General features: G+C 38.6%; 1 protein-coding gene across 3 annotated transcripts; it reads left to right on the top strand.

The window, feature by feature from the left end:
* Positions 1-573: 573 nt before the first annotated feature.
* On the top strand, positions 574-22,286 carry rbms1a (RNA binding motif, single stranded interacting protein 1a). 3 transcript variants are annotated; one of them, XM_059352500.1, is made up of 14 exons: positions 574-1,039; positions 4,318-4,457; positions 7,348-7,406; positions 9,064-9,155; positions 10,429-10,580; positions 11,495-11,574; positions 11,692-11,792; positions 14,085-14,134; positions 14,221-14,311; positions 16,843-16,893; positions 17,663-17,764; positions 18,016-18,084; positions 18,323-18,397; positions 20,255-22,286. In XM_059352500.1, the coding sequence occupies exons 1-13, from the start codon at positions 989-991 to the stop codon at positions 18,389-18,391; spliced, it is 1,107 nt and encodes a 368-aa protein (XP_059208483.1). In that variant the 5' UTR covers positions 574-988; the 3' UTR covers positions 18,392-18,397; positions 20,255-22,286. The 3 variants fall into 3 exon arrangements, with proteins under 3 accessions (XP_059208483.1, XP_059208482.1, XP_059208484.1); XM_059352499.1 differs by having other exon boundaries at positions 10,423-10,580; XM_059352501.1 differs by lacking the exons at positions 17,663-17,764; positions 18,016-18,084; positions 18,323-18,397; positions 20,255-22,286 and adding an exon at positions 17,155-17,600 and having other exon boundaries at positions 10,423-10,580.
* Positions 22,287-22,730: the final 444 nt, after the last annotated feature.

Below are 22,730 nucleotides of genomic sequence, written 5' to 3'. Positions count from 1 at the left end.
GCCATATGTGGAAATGCTTAGTTTACACTTTTACAAATGGCAAGTAAGCATATCAATCTTATGAATGCACTTGAAAGTAAAAATATTAATGATTTTCTTGATTTATAAGTTCATGAAGGAGTCAATATTTTTCCCTGTTAAATGTTGATGTCACATGATCTACATGGAGTAGCCCACAATATGGAGCCTGTAGGAGAGAAAAACAGGATACAAAGATGGGATTAAAGGGGTTTTTAAAATGCTTTATTATTATTATTATTATTTTAAATATTTGTGCCTTATTATTGTCTATTATTCACTCTCTCTTATCCACTGCTGGGTTAACACAGAGTGACCTCCAGCCCAGGCCAGGCCCTGCTTATATTTCATTGCATCCTGATTCTCTGACATGTAGTGTGTTGGATGGGGGGAAGGGTAGGAAGAGGAAGAGGGTGTGTGTGTGTGTGTGTGTGTGTGTGTGTGTGTGGTTGGAGGAGGAGGGGGTGAAGAATGCTTGGTATGTGCGGACGACAACAACATGAAAGGCGGCTTGTGTTCATTCCAACTGATTGTGTGACTACAAATCAAACCCAAAAACACTTAGTGTCCGATAATAAGAGCATCCGCAGACAGCAGACTCTCCACGAGCCTTTGTCACTAAAAACAAAGCGCCAGAGAGACTTTGCGTGAGGCTCCACGCAGTTTCTATGATGTCAAACACCCTGCAGAGGCGGAGATGGTTCGGTCTGTAGTAGGTGGGACTGGAGCGGTCTGCAGCAGGACGTCGTAGATCAATGAACCGGACCGAGGCTCGCTCCATCTGACGGGTAGATGATCAGGTACCTGAGCAGGACCGAGGCTCCTTTTTTACTCTAATAGCAGCTTCACTATGCGGAGGTTTTAAACCCGACCGACTAGTTCACAGGCTCCGCTCACCGCTTTGGATTCCGTCTCTCCTCGGTGCGATTTTCTATTTTTTGGGGAATTAAAATAATCTGTAACCTCCAGGATGATCTTTGCAAACACAGGCAACCCCCTGAAGACAGCCAGCCGTAAACAGGTACGAAAAACACACATTTATCTCCTTCTTCTTGGTTTGATCCCTGCCTACTGTCCCCCTACACTGGAGGCAGCATTTGGATAAACCAGCTGGATAATAGCAGCACAAATGACATTGGAAAGCCCTTTCTGGCTCTCATATGGCTCATATGCATTATAACCTCAACCTTTAAGCATGAAATGAATTAAATTCTATAAAAAATAGATCCAGTGCTCTCAGCCGAGCTGTCAAACAGGAAGCTGATCCTCTGATAGGCTGAGGGGAGATAAAGCAGCTCCTGACCCATCTATAGCTTTAATTATTACCTCCATGTAACCTTGTTTTCACAGCCACTCGCCCCTCTGCTCAATATGCATGACGGTTATTGTAGTCCGTGTTATAGATGGATGCAGTCTGGATGGGTCCAGTAATGGATGTGTGTCAGTGTGCTGCCTGCATCCGTCATTTTGACCTCTCAGGTGAACAGGAAGGTAACTGAAGGCTTTCCATCACACCTTCAGGTTTAGATGGAAGATGGGACAGAAAGCTAGAGGCAGCTGCTATCTAACCTCAGATGATGGGAGCCCTTCAGAGCCCATAAGCTCCCAAATATCCATCTTTGAGATTAAACTGTAATATTTATTCATCAGAAGGCGACTATAGGACTCTGAGGATGGGAATCTGAACCAGGCGCTCCTGGATCCCTGCAGGGAAGCGCTGAATGAGTCCCAGTGTAGGCGTAACACAGGTTCAGTCTGCTATAAGGTGTGATGGTGGAATGGACCAGCGGCTCCTCTAATGGAGGAGGCGTAGTCTCAGGCCTGATGTGAACCCTCCATGCTGTCAAACTAAGTTAGCATGGTAATTACGCCAGCAGAACGCTAGGCCTCTTGGTGGAGACTCTACAGGCCTAACAGATGTTCCTGCCACAGATATCAATCCTTTATCTATAAAAGAACATTTATCCATCACATGACTGGGAGAAATATGTCAGTGCTGGTTGTTGGCATGGCTCTGGCTCTTGGAGTGATTGTCCTTTGGTTATGGACAGATGGTAGATTCTGCCATGCTTCGTCTTTGATCTGATCTGGAGGGTTTGGGTGGCTGGGAGCTATTTTAATGAATGAGTAAGGGGAAGGAAATGCTTTGCAGGGCAGCGCTGCATGCTTCGGCCCACAAGTACCAAGAAAACTGATACTGAACACTGCAGCAGATAGTGAGACCTGAACACACATTTCATCACGTTCTGATACATAAATGCCCAAGAATAGGATGGATTTAATGTATATATGCAGTAGACTGGATGACAGACTCCCATTTGAACAATAACCAGGAGGTTAAAGGTCAATCTGCCACTCAGTCATTCCTAACAGTGGTGGAAAACATTCATTTACCTTCAAATACTCCATGAAAATGAAAGGTCCTGCATTTAAAATGCTACTTAAGTAATGCCAATAAAAATGTAATTAAAGTACAGCGGAAAATGCAGAGTATTAGTATATTTTTAAAGGAAGGAGTAGGCTTGAATTTACTCCCTAAAAGACTTTATTTTAATTGTAATCTGGTGTTTCTTCTACATAATCACTCATGCAAACCATTTTTAAAATATTTTAAATAAAGACAATCCTGTCATCATATCTTTTTGTTGTCTTCTGGCATCTCACACCCTTAAAATCACAAGCATTAAATAATCATTATCAAAAACATACAAACAAAAGGTGATATGAACAGATGGTACCGTGGGTATACATTTATTATTTGTTATTGTGTTTATGATAACAATTTAGATGTGATAATAAATGCTTCAAGAGTCTGAAAGGTTCTGGTTTGGGAACCTTAAAAGTGCTTGAAAGTATTGTTTTCTATTAAAAATCTGTACGAACTAAAAGTAAAAGCATTGTTATATTATTGAATATATATACATATTTTTAGAAAAGCCTATAATTACTTCATGTAATAGCTTTTTAATGTGTAGTATTTGAAGTATTTTGGGTATTTTATTTAGTTTCAACAGTGAACATGAACGCTCAAAGATTTGAGTAACATTAAAAATGGTCAGATAAAACATATCCACTCAACTCATTCTGGGATACTACATCATATGTTCTGAAGATAGTTTCATGCAGAAGGTGCAGAAGTTTTCCTTTCTGGTTCAGTTATGACCTTTAGAACAACAAAATGCCAAAAATCCCTGCAAACAGTCGATCAAAACACACCAGGGACACAAAGCACATTCACCTTTAGAAGAAAGAATAATAAGAATAATAAGAATAATAAGAGATCACAGCTTGTAATGAATCTCCTTTGATACTCTGTGACCATAATCACTGACAGCCAGAAAGGGAGAACACACCAATGTTTTGGTTTCACACAAAATGAAAAGCAAATCTTGTTTCTATAATAAAATCTTATTAATAGTTTCAGCTTTTTTGCAACATAATGGATATGTGAGAGACAAATGGTCATTTAAAAATCTTTAGTATTTAAAATTAGATACCATATTATTATCATTTAACTATGACTGTAATATAAATGTAGCGGACTATAATTCCCTCTGCCATGATACCAGAATTTGACACCATTTCTGATGCCAAAACGTGATGATTTCCACATTTAAAATGAACAACCTGCACACAGAGTCACTTGACACAAACCAACACAGTTAATTTTCTTGCCTGTGGTTTTTTTAATGTGCAGTCTTGGGTTGAAAATCTGATTGTAGATCTGTTTGTTGTTGGGTATTTTTTACAGCTTTGGTACTTTCAATACTATAGCAGAGATCATATTGTTTTAGAAATGTGCTACTGAAACAGTATTGAAATATTAAAACTTTACAACCTTATTTTCTCATATAATTGAGTGTAGTAGAAGTGTAAAGTAGCAGAAAATGAACCTTATAGATGCACTTAACATACAGTTCAGCTAATGTACTCCAGCCCTGGACCTGCTGTGGTTTAGATGTGTCACAGTGTAGATGAAGATAAACTGTAGACAGATAAACGGAAGATAAACTGATAAACTGATAGATAAACTGATAGATAAACGGATAGATAAACTGCCTGGCTGCTGTGTGATCTCTGATGAGCTCTTCTTGTGCTGTAGTGAGAACCGTACGGTTGGTGAGCTTTAACGCTGCGTCTCCATAAAGAATGTAAAGTCCGATTGAGCCACCGAGTGTTTTTGCGTTCTCATTTGACTCCGATGAGGAGATGTTCTTGTGATCATGTTGCCCTGAGTTTATGATTGTGATCATGTTGCTCTGAGTTTATGAGATGATGTAACAGAGTGTCTGTGTGCAGTCGTACCCCATGACTCCGTCCAGCCCCAGCAGCTCCAGCACCAGCAGCAGCAGCCTGGAGCAGCTCAGCAAGACCAACCTGTACATCCGGGGGCTGCCGCCCGCCACCACGGACCTGGACCTGGTCAAGCTCTGCCACCAGTGAGAGAGAGACACACACACACACACACACACACACACACACACACACACACACACACACACACACACACAGACCTGGACCTGGTCAAGCTCTGCCACCAGTAGGACTCACACACACACAGAGAGAGACACACACACACACACAGACACAGACCTGGACCTGGTCAAGCTCTGCCACCAGTGAGAGAGACACACACACACACACACACACACACACACACACACACAGACCTGGACCTGGTCAAGCTCTGCCACCAGTGAGAGAGAGACACACACACACACACAGAGACACACACAGAGACACACACACACACACACACACACACACAGACCTGGACCTGGTCAAACTCTGCCACCAGTGAGAGAGACACACACACAGAGACACACACACACACACACACAGAGACACACACACACACACACAGAGACACACACACACACACAGAGACACACACACACACACACACACACAGACACACACACACACACACACACACACACACAGACCTGGACCTGGTCAAACTCTGCCACCAGTGAGAGAGACACACACACAGAGACACACACACACACACACACACAGAGACACACACACACACACACAGAGACACACACACACACACAGAGACACACACACACACACACACACACAGACACACACACACACACACACACACACACAGACACACAGAGACACACACACACACACACGCACACACACACATGCAGTATGAGCATAGCAGATATGCTAACGTGTGTGTGTGTGTGTGTGTGTGTGTGTGTGTGTGTGTGTGTGTGTGTGTGTGTGTGTCTCTGTGTGTGTGTGTGTGTGTGTGTGCACCAGTGTTTTGTCATTGATGCTTGTTTGCTGCAGGCTCAAGAAGGCATAATGTCATTCCTTTTTTTTTTACTTTAGTTGCAAATTTGAGTTCATGTAACTATTTAAGGTAAATTATGAAGAATTTACCTAAATATACAACATATAGACTTTTTAAAAAATAAGTAATTTCTCTAACTCATCACTTATGACCCACTAAAAGTGTGTGGTGTGTCTGTATCTGCAGAGACCTCCCTCAGCCTGTAATTCATCTTTTCTTTTCTTTTTGCTGTGTTCAAGAAATTTCTGGCCAAGTTTGAATGATGTCTTTTCAAACAGTAATCGATAATAAACAGTAATATTTGGTGTTTTGGACACAATTAATTATTCCCTGTCTTGATAAGAGTTAGAATAGAAGATAGATACCACGAGAAATATGAAGCTATGGCCAGGAGAGGATTAGCCTAGCTTAGCACAAAGACTGTAAACGGGGGGAAACAGCTAGCCACTGTAAAACTACAACATGTTATCTTTACACTTTGTCAAATGAAGAAGTGAGTTTAAAGGGCTGGACATGTTGTGTTTAGTTTGTTAGCCTTTAGACAGAGCCATGCTAGCTGTGCTAAGCTAAGCTAATCACCTCCTGACTCTAGCTTCATATTTATTCATCTTCTCAGCTAACTCTCGGCAAGAGAACAAAACTCTTTGAGATTAAAGATGATTAGAGATGAGATTATTCTGTATAGTAACTCAAACCTGTTTAAAGTTCTCTGATATTTCCTCCTTCATAAGAAGAGACTGTTGGGGAAAACTGACCGAATAAAAGGAATTATTTTGCTTATAAATGTCGATAGATGAAGAAAATACATTGAAATTTGATATAAAATGACAGACTGCCTGTAGTTTTTAGTGCAAAATAACCAATGTTGGCATTGAAAGACTCCCTGGTTTAACCATCATGTACTAACCACCATACCTCTACAAAAACACACACACATGGAAAAGTCATAGCTCAGCTGTGGAATGTGAAGCGAACTGTAAAAATAATTGTTTTCCAAAAAAAGAGAAAGAAACACAGAGTCATGTAAAGCCGTGAACATGTTGGATACTTGATCCCAGAGACTGGTTGGTGTGGTAAACGCCATAATTAGTGGATTTTTGTCTCCTGAATCAGAAACATATGGAGCCATTCACCATGTAACCAGCAGCAGCAGCAGCTGTTTGTGTCCCGTTAGCTTGTTTTGTTCATGTTGTCGGCCCGCACAAAGCAGAAATGAAAGCGCTTTTCATAGCAACACGTTGTGATGTGAGCATTCAGTCTGCATGTTGTGTTGCTCTGATAGCGTCTCAGTTAAACTTCAGTCAGAGAAGAAGTCTGAAACTTTGACGCTGAGTGATTCTCAGTCATGTACAGCCTCTGAAATACCAGTTTTTATTATTCTAATAAATTGTAGAGTCCGACTGATATGAGATTTTTGAGATTGCTACCAAATTTAGAGGGTGAAAATTCACTGATCACCAATATATGAGTGAAGAATGAAAGAAGATAAAAAACTAGCGATACGTGCTAATCTTTCTTTTACACACAACTTCATGAACTAATATTATTATACATATGATATCTTACATTGTCAACCATTCTAGAAATGAAAACTGAGATTAGGAGAATAAATAAAACATTTAATAAATAAAGAAAAATCAGTACTGTATGTTCAGTATCGGTCAATTTCTCACCATGTAAATAAAGAATAACTAAAGTTATGTTGCAAATTGACCCATATTCGCTAATATCATTAAATATATTGATTGATATGACTTGTAGGGCGAATATTGACCAATAAAATCGTCCGGCCAATAAATCAGTTGGACTCTAATAAATTGTTAGTTTCTGCTTTTGTTGCATTTTACTTTTTATTTTATTAGATTGTCATGATGAGTGAAGGAACATTCTGTACAAAGTCCTGTGGAAATGGATACACAAAATTAACAATACACATGAGAAGAACCACCACCAGTCTCAGGTATTTAAAGTTTGTTTTTTTAATAAAATTAATCTACATGTTGATGTGTTCACAGGTATGGCAAGATTCAGTCAGCAAAGGCAATCCTGGACAAGACAACCAACAAATGTAAAGGTCAGTCAGGTCCCTGATCTACCAGCCCTCACTGTATATAGTATATATATTTATATAATATATATATAATATTTCTCCACTGCAGGTTTTAGTACACAGACTTTATTCAGTAACTGGTGTTTTCAGCTGACACCCTTAAAGTTTTTAATGTTGCACTACATTAACACTTTGTGACAGCACACTGGTAAGATATGGAAACATGCCGTGTTATTTAATATTTTTGAATGATTTTCTATACCTTCCAAACTTCTTGGTTTTCCTTCATTTCCAGGATGTATGAAAATCAGTCTGCAGTGACTGGACACTTTGCTGGTTGGGTAATCCATCACAGGGAACTGTCTGCTTTTATTTTTGTCAAACTTGGTATGTTGTTGTAGCTTGATTTGCCTGAAATACAATGCAATGAAAACATAAATTTGACTACAACAAAGCAGATTATGATGGATTACCTAACTCAAGCAGATTTAGAGTCCCTGTAAACAGATTTTCACATTTTATGGAAATTAATCGAAAGCAACGGGTGACTGGATGATCACAAACAAATCAAAGCAGCATAGTATGCTGCAAAGGAAAGCAAAGTATGTATATGTTTCCATAAATCTGGTTTGGTTCTTAAAGGAATAGTTCAACATGTTTACCGTCACTGCCCTAGACTAGAAATAGTCCTACTTCAGATCAGTTCTGTCTGGATTAAACAAGATGATGATGATGATTGACTGTTGGGCTTCCCGGCTGTTTCTCACCTGTTTCCAGTTGTAATGCTGAGCTGGGTGAGGACCACTTCCTCCAGGTGGTCTTGGTCTGAGGACCACTTCCTCCAAGTGGTCTTGGTCTGGTCCTGGTCTGGTTCCAGATTAACCCTGGTCCATGACCTCAGACTGGCTGTACTGTAACCAGCTGCTCTTTGCACTCTGTGTCCAATAAAGTTTGGATGCTGTGAAAAACGTAATAAAACCAAAATGCAAAGACGAGATATATCATACTCAAACTGGGAAGTGTTTGCTCTTGTAGATATAAAGACTCATTCTGAATTTGATGCACATGGGATCGTGTTTCTGTCACAAAATAAACATTAATCCAAAACACAAAACCTTTTGGTTTTACTTTCTTGCTCGTGCCACAAACACATCTGAAGATATACCTTGATTGTTCTGTTTCTGTAAGTCGCTTTGGATAAAAGCATGTGATAAATGACTAAATGTAAATAATCGCTCAGACAGATCAAGTGTCACTGTAACATAACTACTACTACTACTACTACTACTACACAGATATATCAATCCTCTCATCTAACTTGTGGAGAGAGTGAATATTTTACCAAAATGTTGAACTATTCCTTTAAAATATTTAAGACTCAAGATATGAGTTTTTTTTAAAGCTGATTTTTAATGTTTATAAAACAAGTGAATATCATGATTATAGCCCATAAAAGATCTCTTAATATGTTAATACACAATAGAGTAGAGTAATATATATATATATATATAGAGTCAATATATGTGAACCATCCCTCAGTAAGAGCGATTGTACAAAATGGAAATATCAATATAGATTGATATGTACTGTCAGTCGTGGTTGTTATTATTATATATACTACTATAATAATAATAAATAATAATAATATAATACTAGTATAATACTGTTCTACCAACTACAGGTTACGGCTTCGTGGACTTTGACAGCCCGGCGGCTGCTTTAAAGGCCGTCCACGCTCTGAAGACCAGCGGCATCCAGGCCCAGATGGCCAAGGTGAGCCTGGTGTGTGTGTGTGCGTGTGTGTGTGTGTGTGTGTGTGTGTGTGTGTGCTTCTTTAATGCGTGCATGTGTCCGGTGTGCTGCAGAGCGACATTAGCTGGTCACATGACCTCAGCTGGTCACATGACCTCAGCTGACAAGCTGTTCTTCCCGTGACCCCGTTTACTTTCACTGTAGAAACCAGATGTCACGTCCCTTCTGCCAAATAACCTGTCAGTCAGTGTGACACGTCCCACACAGGACCACACACACACACACACACACACACACACACACACACACACACACACACACACACACACACACACACCACCCTGGCTGTATAGATTGTGCAGGTTTTGTACGGTATTATTACTATGTCAGTGAGTGTTAACAATGATCACTGATGCATGCTGATGCAGGCGTTTCTCCAGAGCAGCGCTACAGCAACAGTCCTGCTGTTTGAGCCGTTCTTGATCCTGGTGAATATTTTTAGATGACAAACAGACTGTTTCTGCATCACATCTGTGATTTGTCTCAAATGTCTGGATCCTTTAATTTCTTTTCCTGGCCGCCCGGCCAGCGTTCCTGTGCTGGTATTGAACGGTGAGAGTTCATTGATGAAGGATGCTCTCCAGAGAGCTGCATGTTTGGAACAAACCGTTTGTGTAGCGGTAGCTAGGCTACGCTGCTCTCCTGCTGTTTCCAGGGAAGACCGTAGAGCTGCTGCTCAGCACACAGGAAGTGTGTTTCTGTGGGTGTGTGCGCGCAGAAGGGCTTATTAATGTTTGTTTAACCAAATGTCTTCTACTGACCCTTAACCGTACTTAAGACTCAAATCCTTCTCCACGCAGACAGGTTTCATGGCACAGAAGAATATATCTTGTTAGTCTTTCATTTGTCAGGGAGGAAATGCAGCAGGACTGGATTTATCTGTGCTTCTGTAAAAATGTGGCTGATTCAAGAGAAATTATTTTTTTTGCATTTTGGCATTTGGCTCTTTCAAGGCTGGGCCATATAAAGAAAATAAAAAATCACGGTATTTTTGATAAAATACCTCAATATCAGCATTGTAGGGTGAATATTGGTGCTTTCACAAAAAAACGTAGAGATTTCTGATAAATAATCATCCGCATGACGAACATAATCAACATAATGATAAACTAAGTAAAGACAAATAGGACTCAATAACACAACATTGATATAATATTGATAAATAACCCAGCGCTATAAACACATGACATTAAATATACTTTTTCCTTTTCATCTTCTCTCTGTGTAGCAACAGGAGCAGGACCCGACCAACCTGTACATCTCCAACCTGCCTCTGGCGGTGGACGAGAAGGAGCTGGAGAACATGCTGCAGCCCTTCGGCCAGGTCGTGTCCACGCGGATCCTCCGGGACTACAGCGGCAACAGCCGCGGCGTCGGCTTCGCCAGGTCGGTTTCACCTGAAGAACTAGTTCAGGCCAGTAAACTTCAGCTGTGGTCACAAACACCAAATGACTGAATATCAAATCGTTTTATCCAGTGATGCTGTTTTAATAAAATAAAGATGCTGCAGCACATTCTTTCTTTTTATGGGCTGGTTTGGGCATTATGTAACATCATACATATGTTAAATTACAGTTTAGAGGAACTAAGACTAAACTCCCACTTCTTTCAACTTGTTGAGTGAAGTCGTGTCCTGCTGTGTCTGCAGGACGAGTTTCTGTGTTTAAACTGTCACTACGTTTGTATTTGCAAACAGCAAATAGAAGGATTGTTTGTGTTGCCAGTTGTGGGAGGGTTTTCCAGCCTTTTTCCTAATTCATTTTCTGGCAAAACATCAATATGAAAATTTTAACTGACAAATAAAAACAACCGAGATATCCTTTCTTTAGCTTATTGTGTAAGACAGATGAAATGTATGAACAATGATATATAAATAGCCTGGATCAATCTTATGATTAGACTGCTATCAATCATCACTTATTTACAATTGTATTTCCACAAACTATTTTATAGGCCTGTCATATATATATGTATATACATATATGCTTTAAGGTGTGAGATTCTGCTAAAATAGACTTTTAGAAGTGTTAGAATTGGATGTGAAGTTATTCTAAAGGACTTAATGAGGGGGACCCTGGAATATTTATTTAATATTAATTAATTAATATTTATTTATCTTGTCTGGGGTCCTTGTCTGCTGTGGTTTGCTGTTTTTAGCTTTACAGAATGAGAAGTGGCATTAAGACGAGAGGAGCCGTTATTTAACTTGTGTTTAACTTTATTTACAGTCTGCGTCACTCCTTACAGTAGCTCTTTGTGTTTTACTGGTGATGAGTCATTGTTTTATCTCCTCCTGTCAGGATGGACACCACAGAGCAGTGTAACGCCGTCATCTCCCACTTCAACGGGAAGTTTATCAAGATAGCTTCTGGAGCTCTGGGTAGGAAAGAGTCCACCTCTGTTCACTTGATGACTGATGGCTGAGTGTTAACATGTTGTTAATTATTATTATTATTATATAATATGTTGTTAACAGGTTGTTGTGCTTCGCCCCCAGCTCCCTCTCAGCCTCTGCTCTGTAAGTTTGCAGACAGTCAAAGGAAGAAACATGCTCACAGCGGGTTTGTTCCCAACGGGCAGACGGGAGACCTCAGACTAGTACGTATCACATACTGCCTAATACTATACTAATAATCACATGCTGCCTAATACTATACTAATAATCACATACTGCCTAATACTATACTAATAATCACATGCTGCCTAATACTATACTAATAATCACATACTGCCTAATACTATACTAATAATCACATACTGCCTAATACTATACTAATAATCACATACTGCCTAATACTATACTAATAATCACATACTGCCTAATACTATACTAATAATCACATACTGCCTAATACTATACTAATAATCACATACTGCCTAATACTATACTAATAATCACATACTGCCTAATACTATACTAATAATCACATACTGCCTAATACTATACTAATAATCACATACTGCCTAATACTATACTAATAATCACATACTGCCTAATACTATACTAATAATCACATACTGCCTAATACTATACTAATAATCACATGCTGCCTAATACTATACTAATAATCACATACTGCCTAATACTATACTAATAATCACATACTGCCTAATACTATACTAATAATCACATACTGCCTAATACTATACTAATAATCACATACTGCCTAATACTATACTAATAATCACATACTGCCTAATACTATACTAATAATCACATACTGCCTAATACTATACTAATAATCACATACTGCCTAATACTATACTAATAATCACATACTGCCTAATACTATACTAATAATCACATACTGCCTAATACTATACTAATAATCACATACTGCCTAATACTATACTAATAATCACATACTGCCTAATACTATACTAATAATCACATACTGCCTAATACTATACTAATAATCACATACTGCCTAATACTATACTAATAATCACATACTGCCTAATACTATACTAATAATCACATACTGCCTAATACTATACTAATAATCACATGCTGCCTAATACTATACTAATAATCACATGCTGCCTAATACTATACTAATAATCACATACTGCCTAATACTATACTAATAATCACATACTGCCTAATACTATACTAATAATCACATACTGCCTAATACTATACTAATAATCACATACTGCCTAATACTATACTAATAATCACATGCTGCCTAATACTATACTAATAATCACATACTGCCTAATACTATACTAATAATCACATACTGCCTAATACTATACTAATAATCACATACTGCCTAATACTATACTAATAATCACATACTGCCTAATACTATACTAATAATCACATACTGCCTAATACTATACTAATAATCACATACTGCCTAATACTATACTAATAATCACATACTGCCTAATACTATACTAATAATCACATACTGCCTAATACTATACTAATAATCACATGCTGCCTAATACTATACTAATAATCACATACTGCCTAATACTATACTAATAATCACATACTGCCTAATACTATACTAATAATCACATGCTGCCTAATACTATACTAATAATCACATGCTGCCTAATACTATACTAATAATCACATACTGCCTAATACTATACTAATAATCACATACTGCCTAATACTATACTAATAATCACATACTGCCTAATACTATACTAATAATCACATACTGCCTAATACTATACTAATAATCACATACTGCCTAATACTATACTAATAATCACATACTGCCTAATACTATACTAATAATCACATGCTGCCTAATACTATACTAATAATCACATGCTGCCTAATACTATACTAATAATCACATGCTGCCTAATACTATACTAATAATCACATGCTGCCTAATACTATACTAATAATCACATACTGCCTAATACTATACTAATAATCACATACTGCCTAATACTATACTAATAATCACATGCTGCCATGGGACTTACTGCCCCTCTGCATGATGGGAAGCTGTTATTATTGTCTCAACTATGACCAGTTTACAAAAAAAAATCTTTGAGTTTTTGGAGTTGTCATACATGGCGGCAAAAAATCCTGTTCCAGTCACATTACCTGTGTCATTATCAGTCAGACGAACACGTTTACATGTTTCAGTTCCAGTTAGAGTCACATTCAGACAATGACTTGCTGTTTTAAGTGTCATGTAAACTTACTGTGTGTGTGTGTGTGTGTGTGTGTGTGTGTGTGTGTGTGTTCTTCTTAAATGTAACTGTTTTAACTGTGTTGTTGGCTGGTTGTTGTTTCTTTCTTAATTTAATATGTGTATGTGTTTTTATTTTGTTTATTATTTATTATATTGGGTTAATTTATAATAATAGGATGAATATGTAACTCCTCATTTTTGTCTCTTTCCGGACCTTTAGGGTGCAATGACTCTGACCTATGACCCCTCCTCAGCTGCTCTACAGAACGGGTATGTGACCCAACAGGCCATGGCTCCATTAACCTTTAACTAGACTCCTCATTCTTCAACTTGGCTTTAAAACTGTGTTTCTCCAGGTACTACCCGTCTCCGTACCCAGTCAGCAACAGGATCATGACTGTGCAGCCGGCCATGTCTCCCTACATGTCTCCAGTCTCTGCCTACCAGGTACCGCACCACATGTCCTCCATGTAAACATGTCCTCATTATTAACATGTCCTCATTATTAACATGTCCTCAATATAACATGTCCTCATTATAAACATGTCCTCAATATAAAGATGTCCTCCATATAACATGTCCTCAATATAAACATGTCCTCAATATAAATATAAATATATATATATAAAGATGTCCAGCAGCCTGAAATGAATGTAAATCACCTGGCCTGTCTCTCTCTGTGCTGTATTGGAGGTGATGGTGTGTGTCTGTGGGTTGGGGTGTATTTTTGCCTGTGAGTGGGTTTCACAGGTGCTATAGATGTAAGAATAGGTGTTAAAGCTGCTCTGTGCCACCGTACACTTTGGCAGCTCCTGTGGATTATCGTTTGAATTTTTTTTAGTGTCTGAAGAGCTTGGTCAAGCAGAAATCATGCAGTATGACAGGAAGCTTAGTGGTTCACAGGAGGAAAGTGGTTTCAGCAGGTACAGTCCTCTGAGTCACACTGTCTCTGAATCGGATTCTCACTGGCTGTTTTGTAATATTTCACTCATAAGTTTTGATTCATTACTTTCCGTGCATCAGAAACATTTCCACCCACAGACGAGAGCCGCCGCTTGAAATAATTTTGCACATGAGGGAAGAATCTGCCAGGGCTTGTTCTGGTTTAGAACATGTCGCCAGATGTTCTTCACATGAACCCACAACCTGTTTCTGTCTGCTAGACATTTCCCAAGAGATGGTACAAACTTAGTAATGAGCTCAGACATTTCCTTAGTACGGTTTGTCCAAGAGAAATGTCCTTATATTTGATGAAACACCTGAAAAGTCAATCATCAACCTGACACCTCAAAGGAGAGATCTTCATGAAACACGTTTGGGTTTCTGGAGTTCCTGCCAACCCACAAACTGTCAGATAAGACAACCCAGTCTCTTGTTAGTGGGCTGCTAGATCAGAAAACATCAGATTTAAGATGCCTTACAGTTCCTCCCATTCCTCTGTCACATGCAGGCTCCTGAAGATAAATACTACCCCAATCTGAGTATCTCCCCCCAGTTAGAGCACATGGAGATAGGGCTCTTAGACAGACATTTTGGTTCAGTTTAAACAGGAAAACTACTTAGTTGGGTTTAGGAAAATATATTTTTTAGGTTAAAAATGACCCTTTAACTAACATTATCATCATCTTCTGGTACTATGAACTGTGACTGTATGAGGAGCCTCATGTTGAACGAGAAGTCATCTGAAAGACGCTCACCTCTCCAATGAGTTGAGTTCATCCATATGTCCCGTTATCTGACTGTACGAAGTCTCCAAGTCAGCTGATGGATGAGGTGAAACTTTGTTCAAGGACACACCTCACTAATCATTTAGGTAAAAGCATCCAGACTCCAGTCTGAGAAACTCTTGTCCAAGCAACCTGCTCCTCCACTTGGAAGTGAGTTTTACCACTTCTCAGTCTGGAACAAGAGAACATGCTGTATGAGAAGTTTATCCATTTATTTGGTGTCTGTGGGCTTCATGCTGCAGATCCTCAGCCTCCTTCCAACACACCTCCATCTTCCCTGGTCCATCTACCTCCATGAGGCTGTGGAAGTGGCTACAGAGATCTTTGGTGTGATGTTTTCACTAGTAGGAAAAGGAATCTGAATGAACCTGAATGCCTCCTGGTGTCTCACACTAGACGAGCTAAGCTAGCAAGATAAGTCCTTATATAATCAAAAACATACAACCAGAATCAATATAAACACCTGTTAAAATGAAGTTATTCTAGATGGAATGATGTTGGTTTAGGTGATGAACCATGCTTGATGCTGGAAATCCTTAAAAACAAAAGTTGTACTGGGATGTTTTCAAGGTTTGAAAAGTGCTTGAATTTGGATAAAGTGTTTGAAACTGTGTGATATTAATTATTATTATAATTATTAATTATTATAAATATATTAAGGTCAGACAGGATATCTGCCTACAGGCAGGTGACACATTTTCAAACATGAAACTTTAATTGTTCACACTTCTGAAGAATGCTGTCACAAAACATGTTTCTATAGCACAATAACATCTCATTTAATGTTATGAAGAGAGAAATAATCAGTATACTGTATATGCTGCACATACTGTATATAAATATGTAATTTATCCAGCTGTAAGTTGAGAAAAGCTTGTAAATGACCCACTTTAGGAGAGGGATGCAGGATCTTATTGTTGAGAGGTCAAAGAAGAAGTTTATTTTAGTCTTGATCAAGTTGGTTTACCCTGGAAGAAGGCAGAACTATCAGATTCATGGAGTCTGGAGGTTTATATACAGTCTGTGTCTGAGATGATAGTGGCTGATTGGAGCAGTTTAAAGCTCATCAGAGCTGGACATGTGGATGTTTTGGGGACTGTGATGGTTGGTGAAGGGTCCTGAGCTTTAAGAGGGATGGAGAGATATCTCATATGTATCATTTACATTAACAGGACTCTTGTGTTGTGTTTAAAGACATTGTGGAGATATTTTGTGTATTTTACTCTCTCTTTCCCTCTGACCCTCCATCAGGTCCAGAGTCATTCTTGGGTGGCACATCAACCGTATATCATGCAACACCCGGTAAGAGAACAACAGCATTTGCTTCTTTTTTCTTTTTTTCCGTCACACACTCGTAGACCACCTCCTGTTCTGTACAGGAAATGGGTGTGTGTGCTGCAGCTCTGAGCTCACTGTGTTACTTTAATCAGCTCGTTGCTGACACAATCAAACCAACGTCAAAGAAACTTCCCCAAATGTAGGAAGAAGGACAGACGAGTTCTGGGAACAGCCGCTGTGTATTTACTTATTGTATGAGTGTGTGTGTGTGTGTGTGTGTGAAAGAGAAAAGGGCTAAAAGACTTGGAGCCCCTCCTCCCTCTCTGGATCCAGCAGGAAATGCCTGGAGCAGAGACAGTCTTGTGACTCTTTGACTCTTCCAACAGATGGTTTCCAGTGGAACAAGTGTCTCTGCTGATCTGCCCCTCCCCCACTTTTTACTAGGAAACGTCTATTCCCTAAAGGCGTCATGTTTAAAGGAATATACCCATCTGAACACCGGCAATGTCACAACTTATACCTTATAATCTATTTCTAGAAGCATAAAATGCTTTATGTTTACCTCAGAGTGACATATTATCACAGAGTAATTGCTGCAAATATGTTATTTTACCTTTGGTCAAACTAAAAAACTATAAACTATAATATTTGGTTAGTCCTGCATACTGTGAGGTTAAATTTAAACTCACACTGCCTGTCACAGTTTTTGCAGCATAAATGTGCTATTTAATCAGTGGTTTTATCAGCATGACTTTATGTTAGTGTCTAAAGTCATGTGATGTGTTATATCCAGGCTGCTGTGATGTCTCCCTCTGTGGACCCCTCCATGTCACTGCACCCTTCAGCCATGATTACTCAGCAGATGGGCCAGCTGTCACTGGGGAACTCTGGAGCGGTGAGTGTTTCTTTATACCAGCATTATCTGTTTTATCTATAAGAGTCAAACACACTTCAACTTACTGGCCTGTTACTTTGGCCTAAACTTGTCTCTCTATGTGCAGTGTAACCGTGATTCTTTTATTTTATTTCTCATGTTTTCTCCTTTCCAAGTGACCCAAGAGTTTCTTATTTCAGGACTATAGGGTCTAACAAAATGTACAATCCTGTTCAGTACTTCTTATTTAGTTGTACTTCCTTATCTTCCAGTATATTTCAGCCAACCCTGGTGTCCAGGGAGCTTACATGCCTCAGTATCCTCCCCTGCAGGCAGCAGCTGTAAGTTAATATATTTTTGTCTCCTTCATTGTTGTATCCATTTAACCGTGATTATATCTTAAAACAATAATTGTTTGAGGATATTACAACCGCCCATGCCACTGAATCATCTTCTAGTCCTGAAGCCTTGAGTTGTTTTTGAAGTGCTGTCCTCTAGAACTATCAATTATCTCAGTGCAAACACAGTGAAGATAGTTATTATCACGCTCTAAATGAGGGACCACGTTCTGCTTTCCAGGAAAACGGCACGCCACAACAAGTGGATTCTTCCAACAACTCGTCTCCTTACAGTCAACTCAGCAAGTGATCACAGGTAAGCTAGAGTTCATCAATGAAAGACACTTTACTCTGTGTATATATATATATATATATATATATATATATATATATATAGACATAGACATGATAGAAGGTATGAATGAATTACAAAGGCTTTATCAAACATCAAACTCAAAAATGCCAATTTGGAAGTGCATTAAACCTGCATTGTTTCTAATGTCCAGCAGGGGGGGACTTCACTGGTTGCAAAAACAAGTCTGATTGTATAGAAGTGTATGGGAAAATGAACCAACTTTTTACTTGATTTATTTGTTTCCTCAGGAAACACTTTCCTGACAAGTGAATGGTCTCAGTTGCTGGTTTAAAGTCTTATTTATGACAACATGATCCTGCCATGGATCCTCTCACCAGTCCACCTGCAGCCTCCAGTGATGCACCCATGGTCCCATACCAATCCCATAGGATCAATTCTCAATTCTCTATAATTATACACAAAATATACATAACAACCATAATAGAAAAATAGTGCAAAATAAAAAATCAGTACAAACTTCTACAGAGGTGCAAATATATTGATACATTATTTAATGTTGTAAATATCTCATCCAGACATGGTCACTCCTGGTTCTAACCCTAGACTGCATAAATGGTTCTAACCCTAGACTGTATAAATGGTTCTAACCCTAGACTGTATAAATGGTTCTAACCCTAGACTGTATAAAATGGTTCTAACCCTAGACTGTATAAATGGTTCTAACCCTAGACTGTATAAAATGGTTCTAACCCTAGACTGTATAAATGGTTCTAACCCTAGACTGTATAAATGGTTCTAACCCTAGACTGTATAAAATGGTTCTAACCCTAGACTGTATAAATGGTTCTAACCCTAGACTGTATAAAATGGTTCTAACCCTAGACTGTATAAATGGTTCTAACCCTAGACTGTATAAAATGGTTCTAACCCTAGACTGTATAAAATGGTTCTAACCATAGACTGTATAAATGGTTCTAACCCTAGACTGTATAAAATGGTTCTAACCATAGACTGTATAAATGGTTCTAACCCTAGACTGTATAAAATGGTTCTAACCATAGACTGTATAAATGGTTCTAACCCTAGACTGTATAAATGGTTCTAACCCTAGACTGTATAAATGGTTTTAACCCTAGACTGTATAAATGGTTTTAACCCTAGACTGTATAAATGGTTCTAACCCTAGACTGTATAAATGGTTCTAACCCTAGACTGTATAAATGGTTCTAACCATAGACTGTATAAATGGTTCTAACCCTAGACTGTATAAATGGTTCTAACCATAGACTGTATAAAATGGTTCTAACCCTAGACTGTATAAATGGTTCTAACCCTAGACTGTATAAATGGTTCTAACCCTAGACTGTATAAATGGTTCTAACCATAGACTGTATAAATGGTTCTAACCCTAGACTGTATAAATGGTTCTAACCCTAGACTGTATAAATGGTTCTAACCCTAGACTGTATAAATGGTTCTAACCCTAGACTGTATAAATGGTTCTAACCCTAGACTGTATAAATGGTTCTAACCCTAGACTGTATAAAATGGTTCTAACCCTAGACTGTATAAATGGTTCTAACCCTAGACTGTATTAATGGTTCTAACCCTAGACTGTATAAAATGGTTTTAACCCTAGACTGTATAAATGGTTCTAACCCTAGACTGTATAAATGGTTCTAACCCTAGACTGTATAAATGGTTCTAACCATTCAGCTGGTGACAAACGAGACAAAACCATTTCTTTTAAACAGTCTATTCAATTTGATGAAATCTTCAAATCCAATTGAATCATAATTGTCTGTTTAGTTTTATTAATGTTTATATAAATTCTTGTCTGTCTATTATTTTTGCTAGATTCCCGCTCTGTGGGCCAGAGGGCAGGTGAGAGGTTGCCGATGACATCACAGTGGTAACGGTCACCGCCTTCTCTGATTGGACCAGATACGTGAACTTTTTTGCACAGCCCCGACGTTTGTGGTGGGAAATGAGGACAGTGTAAATGGACTCAAGCAGTTGGCTAATCACAGAAAGAAAGAAAGAAAAAAAGATTTATTTTGATAAGAAACAACATGCTCTTCTTTTTCTCTTTTTCAAGGATTCTCAATAAATGCCAGAGGACCCCCCTCCCCTATCCTCCCCCCCCTCCCCCAGTCCTCCCCAGTATGATGTGATTTTAAAATGCATGAGATTGAGATAGTTTCTCCCCTCCCAAGGTTTTTATGATTTTATAGTTCCTTTTTTTTGTGAAAAACCTTGCAAAACCTTGTTTGCACTGAAGTTTAAAGTTTCAGAATGACTTCATTTTGGTTTTCAAAGTCTCCACAGAATAGCTCACAAAATCAATTAATGTTCAACTGCACTAGACAGCTGACACAGGTGACCATTTCATTAGGAAATTATTGAATTTATTATTGGAAAAGGTGCCTTCCTTACGTCACATCAAACATTCTCCAACATTTTCTCATCAAACTTGATCAGGTGTCATATTTCTATCTGATTGATCAAACGTGTGTGTGAAATCATGGAGGTTTCCTTCGAGTGTTTGGCTATCGAGTCTTCTGGTAGCAATAAAGACAATGAGAGTCCCACGGCAATACTGAGAGAAAACAGAACGCGGACAGACTCAGAGCAAGCTAATTCCTTACTTTCCCTCTATCCTTTTATAAAAAATCTTCAAGACGTGACATGAAAAATAAGAGCTGTACTTTTATGAAATTACAAGTTTTACAGCCAACATCTTTTCGGAGGGTTTTGTTTTTCTCTTGTGGTCAGTTCGACCAGTGATCTACCTCATGGTTCTGCCAGAGTCTGCTGGTGTTGTGGGGTTTGCAGGTAAAGCCCCTTGTTCACCAAAGTGGACAAAGCAGAACACAAGCCACGCTCAGGAGCTGGCTCAATAGGACTTCTGCCCGTTTTGTCTCCCACATGCAGCGTTTCTCTTCCTGGTCTGCAAAGAAACAATGTACTTTGCTTCATCTTGATTTGTCATTGCTTCTGTTCTGGTGTTTCTTTTTCTCAACATGATGAGCGTTGTTCGGTTGTGAGGCTCCATTTTAGAGATTCAAGCTCAGACGGCTGCAGCTTCTTCTTGAATAGTTGGTTTACAGTGTGCTTTGAAACAAATGAATGCAGGCTACGAGCATTTATTCTGTACATTCTTCTGCCTTTGCCATTTTAGACAGATGTTAGAAAACTCACCACTTTCCCTTACCTTTTCTCTTTTTCTTTAAGTATGGGTTACACTACTGTAAAGCTCTCCGAAAATAACGATGACAATTAGCCAAAGTTTGGTCATTTGGTCGTACAGCAGCTCAATAGTGTACATGCCAAACAATTTGGATCTCAAATTTTGCCTCATGCGAAATAAATGCAACAATCATGTGTGAAGAAGTAAAAAACGGCAGTATTTCATAAGAATTATGAAATCGCATGACCAACAGCGTGTTTCAAATGCTGGCTCGTTCAGAATAAGATTTGTAAATTATATGCATTCAGGGCCAAAAGTGGAAAATAAGCGAGGTTTATTGTTTGCTTTGCTTTTTTTCTTTAAATTGATGATTTCTAGTGTAAGAACGTTCCACTACATGAGACAGAAATGGTCAGAGCTGAATGGTCGCGGTGCTTTTCCCCGATCAATAGTACTGTAGCAGTAATGCTCATCTTCTGACAGTACGAGCAGTAACCTGCTGTTACTGGCCGTACTGTCACATTCTGAACATTTGCTGCTGGAAAAAATGTAAAAATGAAAAAAAAAAAAATCTTGTACATGTTCTCCTCATTGCTTCCCCGTCACCTTCAACTGATTCTCAAACAATCTTCTCCTTGCTCTCTCCTTTGAAAACATTGGAATAAAACAATGCTGAATAAAAGGCTCTTCTCTTTCTCAGATACGACTCTTGACTCTTTATTTTATTCAGACTCCTGGTGTTTTCTATATTTATTTTTGTTATTAAAGCAACTACAAAAGACTTTCATTCTGTGGTGATTTTGGCACCCCCTGTGGACAAAACTGGTAGTGTTTCCATTAGGTCATAAAGTTCTTGATTGCTGGTATGAAAAGATAAAAATAAGGCATTAATCCAATACTTTACAAACCACCGTACATTCATTCCTACTGTAAACTGGTCACAAATTGATACTTTCTTCTTTTTTTAAACTAAATAAGTTTCTAAAATAGCTGGCCACTGTACTGTTAACATTCATAACTCAAACAGGAGTACCAGACTTTTTTCAGCTGCAGATTAATAAACATTTGGTGCTCTAGTAAATTTTTACGTCAGCAGGAATAATTCAAGTACAGTGTCCATATTCACTGTAATAAAGGGGACAT

The sequence above is a fragment of the Centropristis striata genome, chromosome 2 (assembly GCF_030273125.1).
Source record: "Centropristis striata isolate RG_2023a ecotype Rhode Island chromosome 2, C.striata_1.0, whole genome shotgun sequence".
Lineage (NCBI taxonomy): Eukaryota > Metazoa > Chordata > Actinopteri > Perciformes > Serranidae > Centropristis > Centropristis striata.
This window is presented reverse-complemented; position numbering and strand designations above follow the sequence as displayed.